General features: G+C 36.6%; 1 protein-coding gene across 4 annotated transcripts in view; it reads left to right on the top strand.

Moving 5' to 3' along the window:
• Positions 1-24,637, top strand: part of USO1 (USO1 vesicle transport factor) — a 95,894-nt gene that overhangs the window by 14,944 nt on the left and 56,313 nt on the right. For all 4 annotated transcript variants that reach the window (XR_011538671.1, XR_011538670.1, XM_070614630.1 and 1 more), the window contains exons 2-4: positions 10,958-11,044; positions 11,121-11,185; positions 18,274-18,350. Coding sequence is in view for 2 of the 4 variants with exons in the window: in XM_070614630.1 (XP_070470731.1) it covers positions 10,958-11,044; positions 11,121-11,185; positions 18,274-18,350 (229 nt within the window). In the remaining 2 variants the exon portion in view is untranslated. The remainder of the gene's footprint in view (positions 1-10,957; positions 11,045-11,120; positions 11,186-18,273; positions 18,351-24,637) is intronic.

Below are 24,637 nucleotides of genomic sequence, written 5' to 3'. Positions count from 1 at the left end.
TGGAAGAGTTTGAGAAGGATAAGTGTTAAATCTTCTTTGAATGTTTGGTAGAATTCACCAGGGAAGCCATCTGGTCCTTGACTTGTATTTTTCGGGAGGTTTTTGATTGCTGTTTTGATCTCCTTACTGGTGATTGGTCTATTCAAATTCTCCACTTCTTCTTGGTCCAGTTTTGGAAGGTTGTATGTTCCTGAGAATTTATCCATTTCTTCTAGATTATCCAATTTGTTGGCGTATAGCTTTCCATAGTATTCTCCTATTATCTTTTCTATTTCTGAGGTGTCCATTGTAATTTCTCCTCTTTCATTTCTGAGTTTATTTATTTGCGGTTTCTCTCTTTTTTTCTTGGTGAGTCTAGCTAAGGGTTTGTCAGTTTTGTTTATCTTTTCAAAGAACCTGCTCTTGGTTTCATTAGTTTTTTTCTATTGGTTTTTTAGTCTCTATTTTGTTTATTTCTGCTCTGATTTTCATTATTTCCTTCCTTCTGCTGATTTTGGGCTTTGTTTGTTCTTCTTTTCCAGTACCTTTAGATGTGCTGTTAGATTGTTTATTTGGGATTTTTCTTCTTTGTTGAGGTAGTCCTGAATTGCTATAAACTTCCCTCTTAGAACTGCTTTTGCTGTATCCCATAGATTTGGCATGTCGTATTTTCATTTTCATTTGTCACCAGGATTTTTTTGATTTCTCCTTTGATTTCTTCATTGACCCAATTGTTATTCAGTAGCATTTTGTTTAATCTCCACATTTTTGTGGCTTTTCTGGTTTTCTTCCTGTAGTTGATTTCTAGTTTCATACCTTTGTGGTGAGAAAAGATGCTTGGTATTATTTCGATCTTCTTAAATTTATTGAGACTTGTTTTGTGGCCTAATATTTGATCAGTCCTAGAGAATGTTCCATGTGCTTTTGAAAAGAACATGTATTCTGTGGTTTTTGGATGGGATGTTCTATATATATATCGACCAAGTCCCTCTGGTCCAATGTGTCATTTAAGGCCCCTGTTTTCTTATTGGACTTCTTTTTGGATGATCTGTGCATTGGTGTAAGGGGAATGTTAAAGTCCCCTACTTTTATTGTGTCACTGTTTCTCCTTTTATGTTTGTTAATAATTGCTTTGTATATTTAGGTACTCCTATGTTGGGTGTTTAGATATTTGCAAGTGTTATAGCTTCTTGTTGGATTATTCCCTTTATCATTATGTAGTGCCCTTCTTTGTCTCTTGTTACAGTTTTTGTTTTAAAGTCTATTTTGTCTGATAAAAGTATTGCTACCCTCGCTTTCTTTTCTTTGCCATTTGCATGGAATAACTTTTTCTATCTTTTCACTTTCAGTTTGTGAGTATCTTTAGGTCTGAAGTCTGTCTCTTGTATGCAGCATATATAGGGGTCTTGTTTTTTTATCCAGTTGGCCACCCTTTGCCTTTTGATTGGAGCATTTAGTCCATTGACATTTATTTTTTTTGTTTTTTATTTTTTTGAGGAAGATCAGCCCTGAGCTAACATCTACCAACAATCCTTCTCTTTTTGCTGAGGAAAACTGGCCCTGAGCTAACATCTGTGCCCATCTTCCTCTATTTTATATGGGATGCCTGCCACAGCACGGCTTCACAAGCGGTGCATAGGTCCACATCTGGGATCCGAACTGGTGCACCCCAGGCTGCCAAAGCAGAACATATGAACTTAACCGCTGTGCCACCAAGCCGGCCCCAGTCCATTGACATTTAAAGTAGCTATTGATAAATATGTATTTACTGCCATTTTGTTGCTTTTTCTTTTCTGGGTATTTTAGTAGTTCTCTGTTCTTTTCTTTTTCTCTTGCTCTCTTCCCTTGTGGTTTGATGACTTTCTTTAGTACTATGTTTGACATCTTTTGTCTTACTTATTTGCTTACTTATTATAGGTTCCTGATTTATGATTACCATGAGGATCTTATATAATATTCTATGTATATAACAGTCTATATTGAGTGATGGACTCTTTAGCTTGACCTCTTTCTAAAAGCTCTACTTTTTCACTCCCCTCCTCCCAGATTTTTTTTTTTAAATCATATCTAATCTCTTCTGTCTGTCTACCCATTACCCTCTTATCATTGAAATAGGTAATTTTAGTACTTTTGTCTTTTAACCTTCATATTATCTTCACAGATGGTTCATCTGCTACCTTTACTATATTTTTACCTTTACCAGTGATTTTATTGCCTGGTTTTGGGGGGGTATGATAATTTTTTTATCCCTATTTGTGGTCATCGCTTTCCCACTTAAATAAGTCCCTTCAGCATTTCTTGTAGAACTGGTTTCTTGGTGATAAACTCCTTTAATTTTTGCTTGTCTGGGAAGCTCTTTATCTCTCCTTCCATTCTGAATGACAATCTTGATGGATAGAGTATTCTTAGCTGTAGGTTTTTTCCTTTTAGCACTTTAAATATGTCATGCTATTCTCTTCTCGCGTGTAGGGTTTCGGCTGAGAAGTCTGCTGATAGCCTTGTGGTCTTTCCTTTGTGTGTCACTTCTTGCCTTTCTCTTGCCGCTTTTAGGATTCTCTCTTTATCTTTAATTTTGGATACTTTAGTTGTAATGTGTCTTGATGTGGGCCTCTTTGGGCTTATCTTGTTTGGAGCTCTCTGTGCTTCTCTACTTAGATGTCTGTTTCCTTCTTTAGCTTATGAAAATTTTCATCTATTGTTTCTTCAAGTAAATTTTCTGCCCCTTTGTCTCTCTCTTCTCTTTCTGGGATACCTATAATATGAATGTTAGTGTGCTTGATATTGTCCCAGAGTTCCCTTAGACTGTTCTCATTCTGTCTAATTCTTTTTTCTTTTTTCTGTTCAGCTTGGGTGATTTCCTCTAGTCTTTTGTCTAGCTTCTGATCTGTCCTTCCTTATTCTCTACTCTCCTATTGAGACCCTCTAGTGAATTTTTCATTTGCAGTATTGTATTCTCCATTTCTGATTGTTCCTATTTTATATTTTCCAGTTCTTTGTTGATGAGCTCACTGTATTCATCCAGCCTTCTCCCAATATCTGTGAGCATCCTTATGAGATTTTGTTTGAACTCTTTGTCGGGTAGGTCGCTTATTTCTGTTTCATTTAGTCCTTTTTCTGATGTTTTGTCCTATTCCCTTGCTTGGAATGTATTCCTTTGTCTCCTCATTATGCCTCTTTCTCTGTGCTTGTATCTATGTATTATGTGAGTCAGCTATGTCTCCTGATCTGGGAGAACTGGCCTTATGTAAGAGATGCCTTTTGAGGCCCAGCAGTGTGCTTCCCTCTTGTCACTAGTCCAGATGATCCAGGAGTGACCCCTTTGTGGGCTACTTGTGTCCTTCTGCTCTGGCAGGGTTGCTCTTAATGCAGGTACCCAGGGAGTCTAGTCTTTCCTTCCTTAGCCAGCTGTTTATAAATCCAGTTTGGGGAGCCTCAGCACCGTTCCCTACAAGGTTTAACACCACACAGATTTCCTGTTAATTGGGTAGGTACCCAGCGTAGCTGGTTGCTAGGCTCAGGGGCTTACAATTGCTATAGGCCTCAGGCCTACAAGGCTATTGTCAGTTCTCTTAGAAGTGCAGCTGAGTGGGGCTGGCCCTAGGCACAGGAGCACTCTATTGTTTCAGGTTTTGGAAGATGGGGCTGATCCTTGTCATGGCTATTTGTGAAGCACAGGTCTTCTGCCGCTGATAAGCCTCAGCCCCCACAGGACCACACACACTGTCAGCACAGTCCTGGTCCAGGCACACAACCCCCTGGAGCATACCCCAATGCCGCACTGCAGAGGCCCCCACCTCTCCACCACTGCACCCCACAGTTCACCTGGTCATCACGTAGGCCCTGCCCCACAGAGGCAGACACATTCACCTGCCTGTAGAGGATCAAGGCACCCAGTCAGTGCAGGCAGACAAGTAGCCTGAGAGCTTGCTGTTGGGCGGGGCCAGTCCCTAGGGCCAGCTGCCTGCCCTGGCTGAACTGGATTAAATGTGTGCTCTAGTGGCTGTGGCAGACCCCTGGGCTAACAGGCCAGGGGAAGAACCCCAATGCGGTCTGCTGGGGTCTGTGTCAGCATGCCTGGACCAGGTCACAACAATGGCCACCCCCAAAGTCTCAGTCTCCAGAGAGGTCTCTTCTCTCACTGAGATGCACCCAGAGCCCACCAGGTGAGTCTCTTTTCACCAAAGGACTGTCAGCCTTCTTTCTGGTGGTGTTAGGTTGCTGAGACGGGTGAATTTGTGCGTGGGCCCTTTAAGACCCAGGTGTTTTCTGCTTTCGTCCGATAGCTTTTCTGGGGGTATTCCTGCTGCAGTTAATAGCCAGCGAAGCCAGATAGTAAGACCCTCGTCTCAGTAGTGCTGAGTCTGAAGGATGCTTATAGCAGTATCGGGCCCCTGCTCAGGACCTCACTTCTCCAGGGAGGGCTGCGTACCTTAGGGTGGCTCCCACCTGGTTGGTTGAGAAACTCCACTGCTCCTGAAGATGGTTTTTTTCCCCTCCAGAAGGAATTTTTGCCACTTCTGCCTTCATCAGGACTGTCCCTTGTTGTGAGGGCTCTTTTTATCCAATTTTGAGTTTTCTATCCAGGGTAATTTTTCCAAAAATAGTTGTAACCTTGTTGTGTTCATGGGAGGAGATGAGTTCGGAGTCCATTTACGCCGCCATCTTGACGAGATCTCAAGTTTTCATATTTTAGAAAGTCTCTTTTGGTGTATTGTTTTAATAGAACAAGTATATGTATGTTTGTGTGTAATGTAAAAATTATTGCTTTGGTTCATAGATGTATAAAATTGAAAAACCCAAATTAGACCAATTTTCTTATTCTAGATATGAAATGACATTTTCTATGTTAAAATATGTGTAAACAATCATAAAGTAAGAAGTCATTTTCTCTGCCTGGAATTCCTTCCTCATATTGTCTGATGAACTACTCATCCTTTAATTCTTGACGCAAGAGTGACATCGTTAATGTACCATTCTTAGGCAGTATCTGTATTAGTCTGTTTGGGCTGCTATAACAAAAATACCATAGACTGGATGGCTTAAACAAGGAAGTCCAAGACCAAGGCACAGGCATGTTCTTTGTCTGTTGAGGGCCCGCTTCTTGTTTCATGCACAGCTGTCTTCTCACTGAGTCCTCTCATGGTGGAAGGGATGAAGGAGCTCTGTAGTCTTTGTGGTAAGGACACTAATTCCATTCATGAGGATTCCACCCTCTTGACCTAATCACCTCATAAAGGCTCCACCTCCTAATACCATCACCTTGGGGGTTAGGATTTCAGCATATGCATTTTGGGGGGACATAAACATTCAGTCTGTAGCAGTTTCACTTTCAGATAGAATTGTCTACTTTTTCTTTTGTGCCCCTGCTTTACTCATCACGTACTTATATACCTTTATCTTGTTATTATACTTTATTTACACAACTGTCTTCCTCTGCAAGCTCCTTGTGGCCAGAGACCGTATCTTATTTTTGTTAGCACAAGAACAAATACATGTGGATTCAATGTGTGTTTACAGATGGAGTATAATGACTGTGCATTCTAGTCTAAGAAATTTGGACTTTATCCAGTAGGCAACAGGGAGCCAATTGAGGATATTTTTATTATGGTAGTTTATTTTTTATCAATTAAGAGCTGATTTCATCTTATTTTGATGAACCGAGTGAAGATAGCATCTTTAAAAGATGAATTCAATCAGTCATGAAAATATCCTAGAAATTTCAGTAAAACATAAACCATTTCACTTTATTCCATTATTGCTCTTTTCTGCTTATAAGGGTAAAAACCTGTTTATTATCAAAATTCAAACATCAGAAATAATGTAGAAAATGAACATTTCCAGCAACCCACTAAAAGATAGTATGGTACATAGTCTTAATTTTTTCCTTATATTTTCACATAATTCATTAATGATATAGTTTTAAACAAAAATGAGCTCATGCTAAGCATACCATTTACAGTTTTCTTTTTTTCACTTAATATATCTTGGACATCTTTTCAGTCAGTACATATGGATCCCCTTCATTCATTTGATCGACTGCATAGTGTATGTGTACCATATGCTAGTTGATTGTTCTCTAATGAATGAGCATTTAGATTTCCTTATTATTTTTTCAATAAACAGCAGAAATTTATTGCTCACAGTTCTGGAGGCTGAAAGTCTGAGATCAGGGTGCTAACATGATCGGGTGAGGGTCCTCTTCTGGGTTGCACACTTCTTACTATATTCTTTCATGGCAAAAGCTAGATTTCCTTTTTAGCTATTAAAAATATGGCTACAAAGAGCATTCTAGTGTGTAACATTGTGTAGTGATGGGTGTGTTTTTAAAGAATAAATTCATAGAAGTAAGAATGCCTGGCTGAAAGGGTCATTTTTAAGTTGTAATAGTTTTTGCCAAATTGCCACTTTCTTAGATTACCTTCCCTTTGATAGAATATAAGCAAGTTCATTAATATGTTTCTTTGTCTAGCCTGGATAGTTATTTTAAAAATCATTTTGTTGAAGTACATAGAAAAGTACACATCATGTATGTAAATATCACAACCTGTACACACCCATTTAACCAGCACCCAGATCAGGGAATAAAACATTACCAGTACCCCAGAAGTCCCCTCTGTGCTCCATTTTGTCACTGGCTGCCCCCAGGAGTAACCACTATCCTGATTTCTAATAACATAGAGAAGTTTTGCCTGGTTTTTTATTTTATAAAAATGGAATCATATAGTATGTGGTACTCTTCTTTTCTTTTTAATTTTTGCGAGTCTGATAGATAAAAATAACCTCATTGTTATTTTAACTTGTATTTATCTTCATAATGACTGAGATTATTGGTGTATATCTCACAGCTTTTGAAAAAAATTAACAAGGCTTAAATGTTAGCATGTTAGAGTGAAAAATAAAAGACTGAAAATGGAAACAAAGCAAACCCCCAAACTCTAGACTTATGATCATCTCCCTGAGCATTCCCTTTTTTTGAGGAAGATTAGCCCTGAGCTAATATCTGCTGCCAATCGGCTTCTTTTTTGCTGAGGAAGACTGGCCCTGAGCTAACATCCAAGCCCGTCTCCCTCTAGTTTATATGTGGGACGCCTACCACAGCATGGCTTGATAAGCAGTGCATAGGTCCGCACCCAGGATTCGAACTGGCGAACCCCAGGCCGCCAAAGTGGAATGTGTGAACTTAACCACTGTGCCATCGGCCTGGCACCTCCCTGAGTATTCCTAAAGCTAGGTTTCTCCAGCATCAGATAGCGTTCATGTTTTCACGTTCAACAAATAGTGATTGAAGAGCTTCCAGATGTGGAAGTTCATATTTTGACACATGTCTCTCTGTACGCTAACCAAAGATGGAGTTGAGGCTGGAGTTCAAGCCCTGCGTGGTACTGGGACTAAGTACTCCAAAGCAGATGGGATTACAGATCTAGAACCAGTGCTTAAGGTGTAGCGTTAGGAAAAAGCAGAAAATGCCTACAAAAGATTTCCTATTCACACCACACATCTATGGACAGCTAATCTTTGATAAAGGAGCAGAGGGCCTACAATGGAGAAAAGAAAGTCTCTTCAACAAATGGTGCTGGGAAAACTGGACAGCCACATGCAAAAGATTGAAAATTGACCAGTCTTTTTCACCACACACCAAAATAAACTCAAAATGGATCAAAGACCTAAAGATGAGGCCTGAGACAATAAGTCTTTTGGAAGAAAATATAGGCAGTACACTCTTTGACATCAGTTTCAAAAGAATCTTTTCGGACGCTGTAACTCCTCAGTTGAGGGAAACAATAGAAAGAATAAATAAATGGGACTTCATCAGACTAAAGAGCTTCTTCAAGGCAAGGGAAAACAGGATTGAAACAAAAAAACAGCTCACTAATTGGGAAAAAATATTTACAAGCCACTTATCCGACACAGGGTTAATCTCCATAATATACAAAGAACTCACACTGCTTAACAACAAAAAAACAAACAACCCGATCAAAAAATGGGCAGAGGACATGAACAGACATTTCTCAAAAGAAGATATGAATATGGCCAATAGACACATGAAAAGATGTTCATCATCGCTAATCATCAGGGAAATGCAAATCAAAACTACACTAAGATATCACCTTACACCCGTTAGATTGGCAAAAACATCCAAAACCAAGAGTGACAAATGTTGGAGAGGTTGTGGAGAAAAAGGAACCCTCATACACTGTTGGTGGGAATGCAAACTGGTACAGCCACTATGGAAAACAGTATGGAGACTTCTCAAAAAGTTAAAAATAGAAATACCCTATGACCCAGCCATCCCATTACTGGGTATCTATCCTAAGAACCTGATATCAGAAATCTCAAGAGTCCGTTGCACCCCTATGTTCCTCGCAGCATTATTTACAATAGCCAAGACGTGGAACCAGCCTACATGCCCAGAAACTGATGATTGGATAAAGAAGATGTGGTATATATACACAATGGAATACTACTCAGCCATAAAAAAAGACAAAATTGGCCCATTCACAACAACGTGGATGGACCTCGAGGGTATTATGTTAAGCGAAATAAGCCAGTCAGAGAAAGACGAACTCTATATGACTCCACTCATAGGTGGAAATTAGTAGATTGATAAGGAGATCTGATCGGTGGTTACCAGGGAAAAGGGGGGGTGGGGGGAGGGCACAGAGGGGGAAGTGGTGTACCCACAACATGACTAACAAAAATGTACGACTGAAATCTCACAAGGTTGTAATCTATCATAACATTAATTAAAAAAAAAAGTAAAAAAAAAAAAAAGATTTCCTATTCATGATAGCAGCTATAGAAAAAAATTAACAAAAGGTGTATAAGACCCAAGTAGACAAAATCGCAGTTATGCTTAGGAAAAGTATATTTGGCCTAAGATTCTTTAAGATGAAAGTAATGAGGTTTATGTTTTCAAAAGATAATTATGTAGTTTTTCCAATGTTAAAAAAAAAAGAAATTGTAGTACAAAAAATATCAACCAGTTATTTAATAATGAGAAAGTTGAATTATTTCTGTTTTGGAAAGTCAGTATAATTATTATGAAAGTAAATAGAGTTTAAGGTAGAAATAATTTCTCAACATGAGCAATTAGAGTGAATAAAATCAAAAAGTAAAGCCGAACTTGATTATCGTAGTGTATCTACAGCATAAAAAATGCAAATCAGTATAGTAAGCACTTTAAGGAATCCTGCAGTGCAGAAACGTGTTTAATTTTGTATAACCTTGTTTTTCCCACTGGTTCTGTGATCATAGGAAATCTATTAATATCTTCTCAGACACTAGAAGTCTTCAGAACATAATTTGGGAAACAGTATATGTATTTAAACACCATTAATTCAGATACATAGGGTGCAAAAGTTTGAATGATATCCCATATTTTATTTGTAGAATCTTAGAACTGTCATTAAAGAATGAATAATAACTTAAAATATTAACTGACTGTTAGAGCTACAAAGGACCTGAATATAGTGGTTTTAAAAACTGTTTTTTATCAGGTGTTTTCCAAATATTTTCATCTGTGGCTTATCTTTTCATTTTCTTTTTTTTTTTTTTTTTTGCTTTTTCTCCCCAAATCTCCCTGGTACATAGTTGTATATTTTAGTTGTGGGTCCTTCTAGTTGTGGCATGTGGGATGCTGCCTCAGCATGGTCTGATGAGCAGTGCCATGTCCACGCCCAGGATTCGAACTGGCAAAACCCTGGACCGCCAAAGCGGAGCACGCAAACTTAACCACTCGGCCACGGGGCTGGCCCCTCATTTTCTTAATATGTCTTTTAAAGAGCAGAAGTGATGAAGTCCAGTTTGTTATGTTTTTCTTTTGTGGATTGTGCTCCTAGTATGCACCTGAGAAATCTTTGCATAATTAAAGGTCACAAGGATTTTCTCCTGTGCTTTTTTCTAGAAGCTTTCTAGTCTTAAGTTTCCAAATTCTTTTTTAATGCAATTGTATGTATTCACACAGTTTGGCGCTTTTGCTTCAGTGGACTCATAGTTTAGATAGGGTTTGACAGTTTGCTTTTTTTTTCACTCTTTATTAAATCCTAGTATTTTCATGTCAGTACAGTTAATTCTTTTCAGTAGCTGCATAGTATTCCACCAAAGAAGGTACCACAGTTTATTTAGTTTTTTTGTCCTTTTTTTTAAGATTTCATTTTTCCTTTTTTTCCTAAAGTGCCCTGGTACATAGTTGTGCACTTTTAGTTGTGGGTCCTTCTAGTTGTGGCATGTAGGACGCCACCTCAGCATGGCTTGACAAGTGGTGCCATGACTGTGCCCAGGATTTGAACTGGCGAAACCCTGGGCCGCCGAAGCAGAGTGTGAGAACTTAACCACTCAGCCACGGGGCCGGCCCTGTTTAGTTTGTCTTATTTTGTTGGATAGTTAAGTTGTTTCTAATTTTTTCTTGTTGTACATAATACTCTAAGGTTTATTTTAAAGTTCAATTTGAATTTTAATTCCTGCAAATTTATTAAAAGCTTTTATAATAGAAACATTTCATTCTTGTAGATTTTGAGGCATACATAAAACTTTTGATATACATTTTAATTAAAAGTTCTGACTTTTCTTGTTCAAACATATAGTGCAAAAATAGGGTAAGAACATGATGTAAACAATTATTAAAAATTTTTTTAAATAACTCCTCATCTTCTATCATAACTCTTATGGCTTATGCTCACCTCTTAGTTCAGACAGTCATTATAGGCATGTTTAGAAAGCTCTAGCTCTACTAATGATTTCTCTTAATCAAGTCTTTGTGATTTCAAGTTAATTTCAAGTCTTTGTGAAAATCTGTTTGATCTCTGTAATGAGATTATAATATACCTAAGTAATTATTTAGATTTGTGAAAGACCATTTCCATGACATTGTATTTGTTGTTTTTTCCACAAAATTAGATGGTATAAATTTGAGGGAAAACTTCATGTTTCTTTTTTGTTCTTTTTATTCTGTTAATGCTATTTCATTTTTCTGTGACAGATCCAAAAGCTTTGTGACAGAGTAGCTTCATCTACCTTACTGGATGATCGAAGAAATGCCGTGCGTGCTCTCAAATCGTTATCTAAGGTCTGTAACACTTTATCATTAGTAAGTTCATTAATTTGGGTATTTGTTACTTTACTAACATTTTTCTTTTTTGCAGAAATATCGCTTGGAAGTGGGTATTCAAGCTATGGAACATCTTATCCATGTTTTACAAACAGATCGGTAAGTCTCTATGTGATTATTTTTCTCCCTAATTTTTCTTGAAATTTTTATTAATTTGTCTTAGAGTCACTGTTCCAGAAATGATTGACATATTAAGGCTATTAAGTTTTTACTTTCAGTTGTAATTTCAATAAATATTTATTGGACACTAGGTGCAAACCACATGTGCTAACCCTGAGGGTAGAGAATTTTCCGTTATATAAAAATGGACTGAAGTAATTGCTAAATAAAGTTGTCCAAGCTAATATCCAATTGCTAATATCAGTTATCCAAGCTTGCCTTTTTCGGAGAAATAAACTGTACTAATAGAATGAAGTGTTAAATCTGAGCTTATCTTAAGAGAAAGATCACTCAGCCTATTTTTAGCTCTTTCAGTTTCTCTTTAAGGGATTATATCTGCATCTTTGGTTTTAGTTAACAACTGTGCATGGCTAGCTTTCAAATCTTACCTCTAGTTAAATAGATCTTACAAGCTTTGGCTGCTCGATGGACATTTCTACCATGTCAGGATCTCTCACAGGTATCTCAAATTCAAAATGTTCAAAAGTTAATTTATTTCTGGTTGTCCTGTTCCTGATTATCCCCTACCTGGCATTCCCCTACAACTGTGTTTTGATCCAAGTTCATCCCAGTTGATAGCACCTTTCCATTCAAGCAGGAAACTGGAAGATTCATGCTGAATTCTTCCCTCTCCTTAAGCCATTCTGCCCATCCAAACCAAAAAAACTGGAATCCATGAGTTTTTCTTGATTTCCTTTGTTGGCCTTAGTTCTGGCTCCCAATATCAATCTCTTAAATCTTTTTCATAGCCTCTGTTTAGTTATCCTTTGCTGCATAACATATCACCTCAAAACTTAGTGGCTCAAAATAATCAATATTTATTATCTCGCAGTTTCAGTGGATGGGGAATTCAGAAGTGGCTTAACTGGGTGATTCTGGCTCAGGGTCTCTCATGAGGTTGCAGTCAAGATGTCAGCCAGTACTGCAGTCATCTGAAGTCTTGACTGGGACTGGGGGATCTGATTCCAAGATTGCTCATTCACATTGCTGTTGCAAGAGGCCTCAGTACGTCACCGTGTTGCTCTCTCCATAGGGCTGTTTGGGCATCCTCATGATATGGCAACTGGCTTCTCCCAGAGCAGGCAATCCTAGAGAGAAAACAAAGAGAGAGGCACAATGCTTTTTAGGACTCAGTCTCAGAAGTCATATATCATCAATCCCACCACATTCTGTTTGGTAGAATTAAGTTAATAAATACAGCCTGTATAAGAGGAGGAGAATTAGGTTCCACCCCTATGAAGGGGACTGTATCAAAGAGTTTTGGGGCATAGTTTAAAATCACCACTACCTCCAAATTGTATTCTTTGCCTCTGATCTCTTTGTCCTTCCATTCAGGCTGTACATTGCAAGAATTATCTGCCTGAAATGTAAATCTTTATCACTCACCTATTTAATGCATTTCCCCAGCACAGTGCAGCGTGAAATCCAAGTTCCTCAAACAAAAGCAAAGCGTAAAAGCTTTTTAAAGATTTCAGCACTGCTTGTCTGTCTAACCTCATAGCTTCTTTTTCAGTTATATTTCAGCAATGCTCAGCTGCTTGTTCATACCAGTTAGAACCTTTCCTCTTCTTTTCAGACAGCGTAACCCACACTGGCTACCTTTCAAAGCTAACTAATTCTGATGCATTTGAATAAATGCATTGGATGTGTCAGGACTGTCTCTGTCATTAACACCATAGTAGGTAACCCTGGTAGGCAGAATAAAGACCCCTCCAAAGATGTTCACATCCTAATCACCACAACCTATGAATGTTACCTTAGATGGCAAAAAGGACTTTGCAGATGTGATTCAGTTAAGGACTTTGAGAGGGGGTGGTTGCGCTTATCCAGGAGGTTATGATTATCCAGGTGGGCCCAGTGTCATCCCAAGGCTCCTTAACAGTGAAACAGGAATGCAGAAAGAGGAGGTCAGAATGAGGTGCTATGAGAGGATCCTGTCCTGTTGTTGCTGACTTTGAAGATGAAGGAAGGGTGCCATCCAGAACTGGAAAAGGCAAGGAAACAGATTTTCCCCTAGAGCCTACAGAAAGGAAGGCAGCCCTACCGAGACCTCGATTTTAGTCCTGTGAGACCCATTCAGACTTCTCACTTCCAGAACTATAAGATAATATATTTGTGTTACTTAAGCCACTAAGTTTGTGGTAATTTGTTACAGCATCAATAGAAAATTAATGCAGTAACCTAAGTTAGTTATCTGCTTTAAACAACATTCTAAGTTAGAGAAAATGGATCCTAGACTAAAAAAACTTTAGTGTGATGATTATACAAACATGTAATCTTTCTTTTTTATTCCATGTATCTTTAGTCCACATGTACATTTTCTCACTGAGTCTTATAAAGCTAATAATGAAATGACTGACTTCTCAATAGGAAAAATAGGATGCAAGGCTGGCCCGGTGGCATAGTGGCTAAGTTGACACACTCTGCTTCTGCAGCCCAGGATTTGTGGGTTCGGATCCCAGGTGCAGACCTACACACTGCTCCTGAAGCCACCCTGTGGTGGCGTCCCACATACAAAATAGAGGAAGATTGGCACAGATGTTAGCTTATCAACAATCTCCCTCAAGCAAAAAATGAGGAAGATTGACCACAGATGTTAGCTCAGGGCCAATCTTCCTCACCAAAAAAAAAAGGAAAAAGATGCTACCTCTTATGTAAAGTGGCCTGTATTGTCGTTTTTAGTGCACAGCAGAAAATAAGTGTGTAGATACTCTTGATATAAAGGTTAAGAAATAGATTTTTAAAAACATTTATTGCACATTTACTATGTTGCTAGGCACATTAGAAATAGGGTGTACCATATAGGCTTGTGAGTGTGTGAACTAATCATTCTATCATTTAGAGGCTGCTGGGCGAGAGTTTTCTCTTTTTTTTTAATTAGTTTTTTTATCGAGGTAACATTGGTTTATAACATTATATAAATTTCAGATGTACATCATTATATTTCGACTTCTGTGTAGACTACATCATATTTACCACCAAAAGTCTAGTTACCATCCATCACGGTGCAAATGTGCCCCTTTATCCCTTTTCCCTTCCCCAACTCCCTTCTCCTCTGGTAACCACTAATCTGTTCTCTGTATCTATCTGTGTGTTTGTTGTTTTTACAACGTGGATGGACCTTGAGGGTATTATGCTAAGTGAAATAAGTCAAACGGAGAAAGCCAAATATGATGTGATTTCACTCATGTGCTGGGTGTTTTATTGTGCCTCTTAGACAAGAAAGCCAAATTGCTATGAGCCTTTGTGTGTTTCATTCCCTTTCTTGTGCTAAATTCCCTTTCCATTTGCCTCCAATACTTATCTATTGTCTTCCATTTCTGAAGTATCCTGGGAGTGTTTTTAACTTCATTGAATGAAAAGGTTTATATTCTGCAGCCATCTCCTTCCACTTCTCATCTTGATTACTGTTTTATGCTTCTTCTCCTGGCCTATCCAACTAACATCCTCAGAATCCTCCCACTGAATCCCCTTCATCCTTGGCTGCCTCACAGAGAGCTGTGTACCCTTTCTTGGCACAGCTTAAAACTCTCCATCTCTCCATGGGTCTGCTTCCCTTATAGCCATCTTGAGGAGAGACTGCTCATTCTCCTAAGTCCAACGCTCAGGGCCTGAAAGTTGTCTATTTCTCACTGATGTTTTCAAACCCTGACACCTGATTCGTTTTTTTTTTAATGGAGATACAATTTATACACCGTAAAGTTCACCCTTTCAAAGTGTACACATCAGTGTGTTTAGTATATTTCCAAAGTTGTGGAACCATCACCACTATCTAATTCCAGAAAATTTCATCACTTCAAAAGAAATCTGGTATACGTTAGCTCTCATTCCCTATTCCCTGCTGCCCACAGTGCCTGGCAACTACTAATCTACTTTCTGTGTCTATGGATTTGACTTTTGGACATTTCATATAAATGGAATCATAAATATGAGGCTTTTATGTCTGGCTTCTTTCACTTAGCATAATATTTCAGAGTTCATCCATGTTGTAACATGTATTGGTATTTCATCCCTTTTTATGACTGAATAATATTCCATTGTATGGATATACCACATTTTGTTTAACCATTTGTCAGTTGATGAACATTTGGGATATTTCATGAATAATACTGCTGTCATGAATAATATTGCTATGGACATTTGTGTACACTAGTTTTTGTATGAACATATGTTTTATACATAGGAATGCAGTAGTTGGGTCATGTGGTAGCTTTGTCTTCCACTTTTTGAGGACTTGCCAAACTCTTTTCCACAGAGGCTGTACCATTTTACATTTCCACCAGCGGTGTATGAAGGTCTAATTTCTCCTCACCAACACTTGTTATTGTCCCTTTTTTATGAAATGGCTATCCTAGTGGGTGTAACTTGGTATCTTATTGTGAGTTTGATTTGCATTTCCCTAATGACTAATGATGTTGAGCATCTTTTCATGTACTTATTGACCATTTTTATACCTTTTTTGGAGCTCTGCTCAAATCCTTTGCCCATTTTTAATTGGATTACTTGTCTTTTTATCATTGAATTGTCTATATTCTGCATGCAAATCCCTTATGAGATATATGATTTATAAATATTTTCTCCCATTCTTTGGGTTGTTTTTTCACTTTCTTGAGAGTGTCTTTGAAACACAAAAGTTTTTAATTTTGACAAAGTCCAACATTTTTATCTTTTCTTGCTTATTTGGTGTCATATCTACAAAACCATTACCTAATCCAGGGTTTTGAAGATTTGTGCATGTGTTCTCTTCTAGGAGTTTTATAGCTTTAGCTCCTTACATTTAGGTCTTATATCCATTTTGAGTTAATTTTTGTATATGGTGTGAAGTAGGAGTCCAACTTCATTCTCTTTTTTTTTTTTCTTTAAAGATTTAATTTTTTTTCCTTTTTCTCCCCAAAGCCCTCCGGTACATAGTGGTATATTCTTCGTTGTGGGTCCTTCTAGTTGTGGCATGTGGGACGCTGCCTCAGTGTGGTTTGATGAGCAGTACCATGTCTACGCCCAGGATTCGAACCAACGAAACACTGGGCTGCCTGCAGCAGAGCGCGTGAACTTAACCACTCGGCCACAGGGCCAGCCCCCCAACTTCATTCTTTTGCATGTGGAGTTCTAGTTGTCCCAGCACCAGTTGTTGAAGAGACTGGTCTTTCCCCATTGAGTGGTCTTTGCATCCTTGCCAAAAATCCACTGAAATAAATGTTAGGCTTTAATTTTAGGTTCTCTATTCTTTTGATCTATATGTCTGTCCTTATGCCAGTGCCGTACGGTCTTGAATACCATAATTTTGTAGTAAGTATTGAAATAGGGAAATGTGAATCCTTTAGCTTTGTTCTTTTTCAAGATTGTTTTGGCTATTCTGGATCTCTTGCATTCCCATACACATTTACAATGAACTTGTCGATTTCTGCAGAAATGGCAACTAGGATCTTTATAGGGATTGTCTGAATCTGTAAATCAAGTTGGAGTATAATACCATGTTAACAATATTACATCTTCCTCTTCATGAATGCGGAATATCTTTTCATTTATTTGAGTTTTGGGCAATTTCTTTCAACAGTGTTTTGTAGTTTTCAGTGTACAAGTCTTGTACTTCTTCAGTAAAATTTATTCCAGAGTATTTTAATCTTTTTTATGTTATTTAAATGAAATTGTCTTAATTTTACTTTCTGATTGTTCGTTGCTAATAGACAGAAATACAATTGACTTTTTCTAGTGAGCATGTATCCTTCAACTTTGCTGACTTTGTTTACTAGTTCTAAAAGTTGTTTAGTGAATTCCTTAGTATTTTCTATGTACAAGATCATGTCATCTGTGAATGGGTGTAGTTTTACTTCTTCCTTTCCAATCTGTGTGCCTTTTATTTCCTTTTCTTGCCTACTTGCTCTAGCTAGAACCCCCAGTTTAGTACTGGATAGAGGTGGCTAGACAGGACATCACTATCTTGTTCCTGATCTTAGGGGTAAAGCATTCAGTCTTTCACTATTACATAGAAAGTTCGTTGTGGGATTTTCATAGATTCCCTTTAACATTTTAAGGAAGTTCCCTTCTATTCCTAGTTTTTCAATAGTCTCTTAAAAGATGCCCCTCAAAATCTCTCAAAAACAGAATGATAAATACTAGTAAATTTTAAAGTCCACTTCATTTGAGATTTACATCCTGTGGTTGTGACCTACTTTGTCCCTCATCTTTGCTTTCATCTATCACTCCTAATCACTTCTTTGTATTCACTGAGTCTTTGTGACCTGTATCTCACTCTTGCTTTCCACTCTAAATGCCATCATCACTCATCATGCTTTCAAAATTTGTCTGCTTATCAGCAACTACAAAATCTTATACTTTCTGATATTATAAATAGTGTGTGTTTACCATAAGGGTTTTTTTGTTTTGTTTTGTTTTCTCTCAGAAAATTAAGTATAGAACAGGGAAACAAACCCTAGTAGTTCAACTAGAGATAACACTATTGTATTACAGCATTACATATGTTATATAGACATTAAATATGTATGTATCACAAAACATATATAAACATGTACACACACCCCCATAAAATAACCAGGGTTGTACTAATTTTGCTGATTTTAAAGTTGAATTTATTTTACAAATTTATTTATAGGTTTGTTTGTTAGTATATATAGACACACACACAAATGTATATGTATTTTTTGCTAGATGGGATCATTCTGTACATTAATTTTTATATTCAGTTTTTTCCTACTGGCATTAAATCCAGGGGTGTTTTAATCACCATGTCTTTAAACATTATTTGAAAATACATTTTTTATTGCTGTTATATGTATGGATTTACCATACTATTTTTTTAGTATTAGACATTTGGGTTGCTTCTAATTTTTCTCTGTTGTAAATAAAACTTTACACATTCTTTACAGTTTGCACTAATTTTTTCTTAGGGTAGGTTTTTAGAAATGGAATTAATGTTTTATTCAGTCTTGCTAAACAACTGTCTAAAAATGGTCGTAACAGTTTACATTCTAACTAGCAGTGTATAAGTGTAATAATTCTTTTTTTTTCAGTTCGGATTCTGAAATAATAGGTTATGCTTTGGACACATTATATAATATAATATCTAATGATGAAGAAGAAGAAGTAGGTAAGTTTATTTTGCTGTGTTTTCTGTACATAAGATTAACTGGATTGTTCCAATTTTGCTGATTTTAATCTAGAGTTTATTTTACAAATTTATAAGGTTTTTTTTTTTTTTTTTTACCTTTTGTCTATCAGTAATCTTTAAGATGATTGCTTTGTGTGTGATTTGGAGATAGAATGAGATTCTTCTTTAAAAAATATTTTTCCCTGTCTTTGTATTTGGTTTTAGTGAAGCAATATGAATATTAATAACCTCTGGATTAAATAGTCATTTTCGGCTATTGATTGAAAATTCAAACTATTTTATTTATATGTTATCTGGTGAGCAATATGAAGTAGAAGGTTTTTTCCTAATACTTAAACTTTGAACATATGATTTATGTTAATTTCTAAAGGACAGTGTATTAAATTTAGAAAGTTTTCTTTACATTAAGTCTGTTTAGGGGACCAGCCCTGTGGCGTAGTGGTTAAGTTTGGCACACTCTACTTCAGTGGCCCTGGTTTGCAGGTTCAGGTCACAGGCACGGACCTACACCACTTGTCAGCCATGCTGTGGCAGCAACCAACCTATAAAATAGAGGAAACATTGGGACAGATGTTAGCTCAGGGTGAATCTTCCTCAGCAAAAAACAAAAACAGAAAAAAAACGTAGGTCTGTTTAGTGTGAAATGATATGAACCAGTTTGAAATCACACATTTCTTTGGTATATCCTTCTTTTTCTTTTTTGTTTCACATTACTTGCGTACTTAAAAAGTAGTCTGTCATTTACTTAATTTATTTTATTGTTGGTACATGAAATGTTTGACTGGAAGTCTGTATGTGTGTTTTACATATTGTAAAAGCATGCATTGAGTAGCATTTCATAATACTGTTGAAGTGTGTGTTCCTTATATCATTAGGGAGACAATCGTTTCATTATTCTGGACAATTGAAGAATGGACATATTTGTGTATTTTATAAGTCTAATTAAAACTGAAATTATAGAATCTTTCAAAACTGAGTAGACAAATCATAAAGAAATGTAGATGATATTGACTTTCCACATATTTTATTTAAATAAAAGCAGAGCAGAAATATATGTAGACATTAGCTTCAAGGAATACCAGTAATAGGAACATTTGAAACTGGGTTGTATTGAATAGTCAGTTTCCTAGATTTAAATATCCTTGTCTTAAAATTTTCTTTCTTTCTGATATCTAGCTTAAAATTTAACTGTTTAGTTCTCAGGGGTGAGAAATCTTTAACAAACATAATTTGGTACCCATGGAAAAAGAGGCTGTCAGTCAGCATAGCAATACTTAAATACAATACAGACAAGAACACACTTTGAAGAAAAAGATACTTATTTTCCTAGTTAGTTCTCAGAAGAGAAAATTAGGTGCAACACACTTGTTAGAACACATTAAAGGAAAACTTTTTTTCCTTAGTTGTTTCAGATGAGAAATTTAGCTCTTTTTCTAGTTGGTTTGTAATAGATAATTTTTGTGTTTCAAAAAATTATATAGCAGCAATAATTTTTAGTTAGGCAGTTTTCCTTTGTTTTAAATTTATAATATAGTCATGTTTAGAGTCCAGTTTTTTGTTTCTCTGTATATATTTCAGCTCTTTATTTTTAATTCAGCATCCAAAAACTGATCCTTTGGATAAAACAGGAAAAATGATCCTTTGGAGAAACAGTGGTAGAATCATTTTTTCTAGGAAGATTAAAATAGGAACTTAAACCTTCTTCTGAAAATTTACTTAGCCTGGAAAAGTCATTAAAAAAAAATCTAGATATTGAGAAACATGTCCTTCAGTTCTATTAATGATACTTTCCTTCTACTGCTTCATCTAAAGGTAATTCTTAGCTGACATAATGAACTTCATTTTAGAGTTCTTTACCTTGGAGATATTTTATAAACCTTTAACTTATTGATAAATCTGTCTCAATCTTGAATATATAGCATATGCTATATCTCTTTTAGGATCTCAGGTATTTGAGTAAAATGAATATGAATCTCTTCTTCCAAGAGATTATATTGCTTATTTGACATTTTTAAGCTCTTATTTATTTTATTGTGAACACCACTACATAAGAAGCTGTTGTCTTTATCACCCACTTTTTATGTATTTATTTTTGTCTACCTTTTCAGATGATGTTGAAGGTAAAAGATTGCGTTTACATATGCATGATGCTTTTAGGCATAATTTCTGATAATATAAAAGGACACTGTCAAGTGATGTTTCATCTGGCTGGTAAAAAAATCTTGAGATTTGTTTCACTGTATAATAATTCCTTATTTAAAGAGGAATATTTGATAATCTTATATTGCTATTTATTATTTCTGTTACTACTAAATCTGTTGTCCAGAACACAAAAAATATTCTAGTGTGTCTTTTAACAAAATTAAAAATTTTTCTCTGAAAGGGCAATCTATTCAAATTACTTTCTGTGTACTTCCTGGAAAAAAATTTTTGAGGTGGTTAATTTAAAAATAAAAATAGGGGCCGGCCCTGTGGCTGAGTAGTTAAGTTCTCGCACTCTGCTGCAGCTACCCAGGGTTTCGCGGCTTCAGATCCTGGGCGCGGACATGGCACCGCTCGTCAGGCTGTGCTGAGGCAGCATCCCACATGCCACACAACTAGAAGGACTCACAACTAAAATATACAACTACGTACCAGGGGGCTTTGCAAAGAAAAAGGAAAAATAAAATCTTAAAAAATAAAAATAATATTTGAATATGTACACGCACATATTTATACATATAAATTTTACCAACATTCAATAAGAACTGGAAGGTATTCCAGTTTGGAGAATACTTATATGTTGATATTGTCCCTTTAAAATCATGTACAATAATGTCTGGTTGTTGACATTTTTATATTAATTCATAGAACTCACCAATATTGTCTTTCTTTTTTCTTGTAGTCTGTTTCAAGTTCCAGTTACATTTGACATTGGTATTTCTTTTCCTCATAATTAGAGTAACCAAGTTTTATTTTATTTAATTTTACCATTTTTCCTGAGATCCTTAACTGTTTAAAATAAGGAACAGAATATCCTTATGTAAAGTAGGTTTAAAATGGCACATAACAAAGTTGCCTATATGTAACTAAAAACTAACAAAAGAAACTAACTTATTAAAGTGTATAGCATTACCTTTTGTGACATTGAACCCCTTGTTTGAAAGCAGAAAATACCCGAGCATTGTGGCTTGACTTTTGTGACAAGAAGTTATTTTCTTTGTTGAGTAGTACAGATCAGTAGTTGTTATTTCTGTTATTGTTTCATCCTATTTGTCTAGAGCTTTAAAATTTACAGTGTTTTTATGTCCATTATCTTATTTGATCTTCATAGCAGCCTGTGAGTTAGGTGGTATTTTTCTCTTTTCTAAAAATGAGAAAATGGAAGCCCAAGAGATCATCTAACTTATAGTATCCTCTAGTAAATAGGATAACAGTATTTTTTTTGAAAGATTCTGTATATTTTTTTAAGTATTCCATAGATTTCTGATGTAATAAGTTGTGGCCATTTTTCTGACTAGATTCTTTATTAAATCTTATAATTTACATAACTACTTTATAGAGGATGCAGACAAATGTCAAAAAAATATAGGTGTACTTGTTTAACTAATTGGCCATGGTGTAAAAGAAGATTACTTGATATTCTCTCACTCTGAGTTAGGACTACTGTCATTAGAACATCTCTTTCTATAAAGCAGATTTGTCCTCTATAATATGGATTATGAACTTAAGTGGAGTTCTAAAGAGAAGGTCCAGGAAGGTTTTTGAATATTGTTTATACCTCTGGAAGAAATACAACTGTAGATATATTTGCATAAATGTATATACACATATTTAGTTTAAAACCAGTGATTTAAATAGGCCTGAAATGTTTCCAGAGATATATAAGGGCTTTTTAAAAAGTAATCTTTAATTTTATATACCTGTCTTAGGTTTATTTTCACTGTAGTAACAAAAGACCATTTAGTTCTTCTTTTGTTTTTTTATTTACCTTACAGTAAAGGGTCATTGACTTTTACATGTTATAATAAGTATAGCATATAGCATATATTCGTTGTGCTCAGTGCAAACAATGAATTAAACTTTTTCTTGGGTTAAATGTGTATTCCTTAAAGTGTAGCACAAAAGTCCCAGATTTCTTTGTATTAAAAGGAGTCCATAGTTAAATAAATGTAACATACTATATCCCCCTCTGAAGCATCACAAAATTTACACTACTGTAGTAAGTGCTGAGAATCCTTCAGTAAAGACACCTGTTAAGCTTTGTTTAATTGAAGTACATTTGTGCACAGGTGCTTAGTTACATCAGATTCCTATTAACGTGCCACACTGTACTGCATTTTGAGAAATAATAACCAAGGCTTAAACCCACAGCTTAGTTGTCTGCATTAATCCATGTAAAAACATTTCAACATTTAAAAAGATATTTCAGGACCGGCCCAGTGGCGCAGCGGTTAAGTATGCACGTTCCACTTTGGCGGCCCGGGGTTCACTGGTTCGGATCCTGGGTGTGAACATGGCACCATTTGGCAAGCCATGCTGTGGCAGGCGTCCCGCATATAAACTAGAGGAAGATGGGCACGGATGTTAGCTCAGGGCCGGTCTTCATCAGAAAAAAGAGGAGGATTGGCAGATGTTAGCTCAGGGCTAACTAATATTCCTTGAAAAATATATATATATGTATTTCACAGAAGGAATCCATCAAGCCTGTATACATTTTTTTCTCCTTCCTTTTTATATGAGCTTACAAGTTTTGATATTCTCCCAAATGTATTGTCTTTTATTTTGAGCTTTTCTCTAGAAGTCACAGCTTTTGGCCCAAGAGCATTGTCTGCCTTATAAGCAAGATTTTAGACCCACTTAATATTTTAAATAATTTAAATAATTTGTCAGTATTACAAATTGAGAGCTTTCACATCACGTTTTGGATTTAGACTTCTCTTTTTTAAAAAAATCTGAGGACAGTGATGTCAGCAACATGTCGACATGAGACTCTCCCTTTGTCTCTCTCCTTCATCTACAACTACTAAAACATCCATAACTCAACAAAGCTTCCTCTGTCCAACACACCAGGACACTGGAGAAAGCTACACATTTGTACATCTGAAGATTAGTGGATTGGAACACACAGAGGAGGTAAAATCAGGCAACAGTGGAGGCAATACCCATGATTCCAGTCCGTAGCTGTGATCTGCAGCCCCAGGGAACCTGGTAGCAGCAGCATCCCCAGCCACAGAGAACTGGGTGGTGGCAGTGGGACCCACAACCCGGTGTCACTCCAGTCATTGCAGCGCCCACAACCCCAGCCCCCCGTACTTGCATACCCAACAGCCTCAGATGTGGCAGAAGCACCTCCCATTCCAGTGCCCCTAGCAGCGACTCCAGCAGTTGCAGTGACGCCAGCAGCAGCAAGACACTAGCAACTCCAGAGTCACAAACAGCTACAAGGAAGGCAACTGTGACATCTCTGGCAGAGGTAGTGGAGGGTGGGAAGTGCCAATTCTCAAATATAGCCAGAGGAAGCTCAAAGAAAAGAAGCCAAAAACTTGTGTCATAGTACCACCTACTGAAAAACAAAAGACCTCTAATTACCAATCTGTTGAACTGTTAGAATCAAAGTAAACAAAGCTTTACCTAAATAAGAAGTGTCTTCACTACTTCAGATATGCTGGCAGAGGAACAATGCAGCAAGCACCATGGAAAACTACGGTAACACAGTGTCACAAAAAGAAAATAACGGTTCTCCGGAAACCAAACTTAAAGTCATGGAAGATTGTGATCTAACTGATAGACGATTCAAAATAGCTGTCATGAAGAAACTCAGTGAGCTACAAAACTCAGAAAGACAGTTCAGTGAACTTAGGAATAAAATTAATGAACAGAAGGAATACTTTACCAAAGAGATTGAAACTCTAAAAGAGAGCCAGACAGAAATTCTGAAACTGAAGAACTCAATACATGAGATTAAGAGTGCAATAGAAAGCATTGGAAATAATGGAAGAGAAAATTAGCAAGCTCATAGATGGAAGTCTAGAAATGATTCAGGTAGAAGAGAAGAGAGAACTAAGATTTTTTTAAAATGAAAAATCTCTAGAAGAACTGTCCAACTCCATTAGATAAAGTAACATAAGGATAATAAGTACCACAGAAGGAGAGGAAAGGGAGAAGGGAGCAAGAGGTTAATTAAAGAAATAATAGCTGAGAACTTCCCAAGCCTGGAGAAGGAACTGAATATATAAGTCCATGAAACTGATAGGACACTAATTATCCCAACACAAAAAGACACG

Source organism: Equus przewalskii, chromosome 3, assembly GCF_037783145.1.
Source record: "Equus przewalskii isolate Varuska chromosome 3, EquPr2, whole genome shotgun sequence".
Lineage (NCBI taxonomy): Eukaryota > Metazoa > Chordata > Mammalia > Perissodactyla > Equidae > Equus > Equus przewalskii.
This window is presented reverse-complemented; position numbering and strand designations above follow the sequence as displayed.